The sequence below is a fragment of the Astatotilapia calliptera genome, chromosome 16 (genome assembly GCF_900246225.1).
Source record: "Astatotilapia calliptera chromosome 16, fAstCal1.2, whole genome shotgun sequence".
NCBI classification, from domain to species: Eukaryota; Metazoa; Chordata; class Actinopteri; order Cichliformes; family Cichlidae; genus Astatotilapia; species Astatotilapia calliptera.
Window position 1 is genome coordinate 19,304,461 of NC_039317.1, and position 5,068 is coordinate 19,309,528.

Consider the following 5,068-nt stretch of genomic DNA (forward strand, 5'->3'; position numbering starts at 1 on the left):
GCATCCTCGCACGGTACCACGCTTAAGTTCACCGAGCTCCTGAGAGAGACCCATTCTTTCACAAATGTTTGTAGAAGCAGCCAGCTTGATTTTTTTTCTTTTTCTTAAAAACACCCGTGGCCATGGAAGTGATTGAAACACCTGAATTCAGTAATTTGGATGTGTGAGTGAATACTTAGTGAATACTGCCAATATAGTGCAGCGGTCCCCAACCCCCGGGCCTCGGACTGGTACCGGGCCGCGAGAGTTGAGGCTCAGGTGTGAAATGTATGGTTTTCAGGGTTTTTATTGTTAACTCTGTTTTCCTGGGTCTTTTCACGTGTTATGAATACATCTTTTTTGGTACCGGTACTAGTTTTATTTTGTTGTATTTATCCGCGACACCTTAAAGGCCGGTCCGTGAAAATATTGTCGGGCATAAACCGGTCCGTGGCGCTAAAAAGGTTGGGGACCGCTGGTATAGTGCATTTGCCTTTTACGTCACTGCAATCACACAGAAACCCCCCCACCTCGAGTATATCAAGAGTATATGCAGCTGCCGCTGTCGAGGATGGAGTGATGGTCAAGTCAAAGAACACTGACAGCACTTTGCAGAAATCAACACTTTATTGAAACTGTACAGCGAACCCAATGAACACAAAGCAAGCATCACCAAAGGTGTACAGAGCCTTATAACCAAGCAGCAGTAAGATAACCTCCACCTACAGTGAGGAAACTCCAACCTTTTTTAATTCTTTGTCAAATAGTATCATACAATTAGAGTATTTCCAGGTCAAATGAAGTACATTTCAAAGACGAACTGCACAAAGGTTAATTTCATCTCATTGTGCATACGAGTATCACTTCTGAACAGAAAATGCAGGCCATAACTCTACTGCACCTTCAACCATTCCTACTTAACTGCGTAAGGCAGAAAATGAGCCAAAGAGACTGGAGCAAAGCGAGAATGTGCTTTAACAGGATAAAATGATTTACAGGTATGAGATTCCCATTAGAGTGTGCTAATTGTTTCCACACCATTAGCGACAGTTATCTAATGAAGGATATTTAACCAGGCGCTGTAGTATATCTCACAGTTCCTCTAGGTTTTTTTCCCAGCTGCACCCCCCTCCCACTCACGGCATGCACATCACTGGACCATTCCTACAGGCAATCCCAAGCAAACATCTTTTTTAAAAAAAGAGGTGAGAAACAAGCATAAATTTGCAACTGGGGGTCAGTCAATGAGTGCAGTACAAAAATCATTACATTTAAAACAATGTAAAACAGAGCAGATCATCTAAACAAGCCTTTCTGCAGCAAATATGATGATTCAGCTATAATAACAGACTTTACATTCGAGCCATATGTACATTGTAGGATTTAAGAATCATCTTACAGTTAAGATTGCAGATTTGGAGTGTTTCGCTCAACCCTAGCTTACAAACAACTAGCCTTAATGTAAAGCTCAGTTCTTGAGAACAGACAAGAAAAATGTGCAGAAGAGAAACAGCCTTTGTTCTTCTTCTGTCACTGAAGTGTCAGATTAACCAGCGGAATAAATGCAACGCGCTACAACGCTTCAAAGCTATGAACATCGTGATGGCTGTGTGTGTAAAAAGTGGTCACAGAGCAAGTCAGTCAGGTGCAGAGGCTGCTTCGCATTCACGTCTCACTCACTGCTTTCTTCCAGCTCCTTTCTCAAGCTGCAGAGAGAAAATAAATCTGTTAATAACCTTACCCCATAACATAGTGAGATAAAGATTTTAAGACAAATGTGCCACTCGCCTTTTCAGGTAGGCGTGCACATTGTCAAAGCCGTGGTATTTGGCCAGGTACACCAACACTCCCGTCGCGCAGCGGCCTTCTCGGGCCCGGCAGAAGCTGCAGTTACAGATCCCTCTGCATGGTGGGCACTGCCACTCCTACCCGGAACAATGAGAATGAAATGAGTCACACGTACAACGCATACATACACAGAACACAGTACATGTTTGCAAACTTACCGGATTCAGCAGAGCATCTCGGACCTCTTCCCCATAGCGGTTACGAAGACACGGCCCGCAGAACTGACCCCTGACGCCCACGCACTCCGGACTACGGCAGTTAGTTTTGGTGTCGACTGTCTTCTGGCGGCACTGGTGGCAAGTGGTTCCCTGAAAAGAAAGGAGGTTTGTGAAGCCGAGTTGGGGTGTTTTTTGTTTGTTTGTTTGTTTTAAACTGCTCAAATGTTTCACATTCTGAGTCAAAGACTTACAGTGGAGCTGTTGTAGACTTTCTCTCGCACATTGTGGCAGATGCGCTGCAGCTCCATCTCTGTGATGTCCTCCACAGGCCTCACTACATGGGGAATGGCCTTGCATCCAGTGAAGGATCGGCGACGGGGCTGCACACCAATTTGTTTTTTAAAAAAAGTTAATTAGCATGCTATTATGTCTTTTAAGCGAGTCTAGAACTTTTTAAAATGATTAACGGTGCAATCTGACTTACAGGTTCATCAACTTCCTCATAGAAGCGACTTTTGCGAACCAGGCTGAACTTGTCCTCAAGCTCTTCCTCTGGAGGTGGGCTGGGAGGTCCGTCCACCAGGGAGCGGGACCGTGTGTGGGGCCGAGACAAACGCTCTTGGTTTCTCCTGCAGGATCTCGGGGTTCCCATGGACCGCCGAGGTGCCTGTCGGGGCTGAAGATGTGCAAATGTTAATATAGTATAGAGAACCAATTGGCGAGGTAAAAATAAAACAGACGATTTGTTTATCTCCGTTACCGTAGTTAACGACATCCGCCTTCCAGGAAAGAGTCCAGGCACTTTGTTCAGTTCTGCCATGAGCTTTGCAAGCTGTAAAACAAGTCGCCATAAGTAAATAAGGCCAAACCATGGTCAGTTTACAAAGTGAATTGAATGTAACCAATTTTACCATTTCTTTGTTCTCCTTAATATTCAGGGCTCTTTTGCTCATGAAGTTCTCCTCTTCATCCTCCAAGTCAGAGTCTCGCACTTTAGGCTGAGGCAGTGGTTCGGATGCAGGCCTCTTCATGCTCGTCTTTTTGGTGGGGAAATTTAAGGCAACCTTCAGGGTGTTGGACTTGCGGCCACGTCTCGGGGGTTCAGCATCTACTTTCTAAACAAAAATATAAACATGAAATTAGAGGAAACGCTTGGGCTTTCTGAAGATGTTCAGTTCCGTTTTGCTTTGCGCAGACCTTACCATAGCTTTTATCCGACTGCTGATCACATTCTCCTCAAACCCGCTGCACGTGTCCTCCTCCGAGGTAGCCTCAAACACTTTCCGCTTCTCCACCGTTCTCCTCGTCTGCCTCAAGTTGTTCCTCTACAACGGACACGAGCATTAGTTTCATACAGTTCACACATAATAACATTTAGCCTAAGTATTTCATTGGCATTGTATCGTTACCATATTTGCATAGCCTCCATCGGAGCCAAAACTGTCGCAACTGTCATCAGAAGAAGAAGAGGAGGAAGTCTCAATGGGGACTAGCGGGACGCTGCGGAAGCTCCTCAAGCTCATCCTGGTGGATGGAGACTGGGCGGCCAGTTTCTACAGAAGAACAGCAAGAGCATTTAGAGAACAGGTACAGGAGCACAACTGCTCAAAAATCAGGAGGGCCTATAGAGCCACGTGATTTACTGTTCTCAATGAAGACGCTAACAAAACCACCGAGACTTCCTTGCAAAGCCTCAAAAGAAAAGAAATGGTGGAGCTTCATATGAAAACTGAGCAACAAGAAAGAAAAGTCTCTGAAGCCCAAGCTGAGGTCCAAAAACCAGACAGAGGTTCTTTAAAAAACAAAAATTAAAGGAAAAGAAATTGCTTAAAACCACTTTCACAGTTAATTCTTTCGATGGGCTTTTCATTAATGCTTGAGCTTCGGATTTATGGGACACACCCCTGACTATAAAGCTAGCAAAGGCAGACAATTGGACCATGATTGATCTGCATTAAAAAACCTGGATGTACGCAATAAAAACGTTCATTCCGCCGTATATGTTGCATTTCAGTTCGGTTTTTTTCAACAGCGCCAACAATAAACACGGACTATAAGGATAAGGGAAAGTTGGTGTTTACAGTCCAACTTAACTAAGATAATTTATTCAAAAAAGTATATTATCCACTCAAAAAGTTAATAAAAGCACAAATGATAAAGGAAGTAATTTTATTAAAAACGTCAGGGTGTTTTTCTTACCTTGGAGCGAGTGAGAGGCATTTTTTTTCTTTTAAAACTCGTGACACACGAACAGAAACGGATCCAATCCGTGCAGCAGCCCTGCAGCGAACAAAGCAGGACCTGCAGCTGCAAGCGGTCCACACTCCGTTCATTTCCCGCGCCAACGCAAGGTCCTGAAAGCTGCATAAAACGCAGCGACACGTTTTTTAAGTAACAGAGCAAATTTATTATGAAAAGCATAAGTGCCAAACTCTTAAACAAGCCTTTATAATTGCTTGAAGTGTGCTCTATGTTTATGTGAACCGCCAGACGTAAAAACTAATGAATTAATGAATCATTTGAGGTATGTATCTTCCACGGCCTTTACCGCGGCGCGAATTTTTTTACAGAGCTATTTGCATACAAGGCGGGTAAAATGTTGATTCTTTTCCAACTTCACAAACAGACCAGATTTTCCCCCCCTTTTTTTCTGCAAGGTTATTTCATGTTCAGACCAAAGTTCAGCATCCACACTTAAGTTAGAAGCCAGGAAATCAAATACAATTTATGAATCCTGGTTTATATTTATACATATAAATATTTATGGTGGAATTTATACGGGTTTTTGTTGCTAAATAGGATAGATTGGATAGATTTGTTGGCAAATGTGGGATTGAGATAGGAAAAAGAGAGAATTTAACTGAATTAAGTTAAATTTCAAAGAGAAAGTTACCCTGCAGACTGCTGTAAAGGTGCGATAAGACAAAAGAATGGCTGTAAACAACAGGAAGTGGGCATGATTGCTTATACATCAAAGGGAATAATGGGGTGGGGTGAGGTAAATCAGTTCAAATAAAACTTTGCACTTCTGAATTATTATATGTTAAAAACACACACACACAATAGAATTGGTGAGGCAGGAA

At 43.1% G+C, this 5,068-nt stretch overlaps 1 protein-coding gene across 1 annotated transcript; it reads right to left on the bottom strand.

Annotated features, from left to right (window-relative positions):
• Positions 1 to 587: 587 nt before the first annotated feature.
• cdca7a (cell division cycle associated 7a) lies at positions 588 to 4,324 on the bottom strand. The gene is made up of 10 exons (XM_026145926.1): positions 4,185 to 4,324; positions 3,395 to 3,538; positions 3,188 to 3,310; positions 2,897 to 3,100; positions 2,746 to 2,817; positions 2,470 to 2,661; positions 2,237 to 2,365; positions 1,986 to 2,135; positions 1,768 to 1,904; positions 588 to 1,685 (listed from the first exon to the last, which is right to left on the bottom strand). Exons 1-10 carry the CDS (start codon positions 4,203 to 4,205, stop codon positions 1,652 to 1,654), a joined length of 1,206 nt encoding a protein of 401 aa, XP_026001711.1. The 5' UTR covers positions 4,206 to 4,324; the 3' UTR covers positions 588 to 1,651.
• Positions 4,325 to 5,068: the final 744 nt, after the last annotated feature.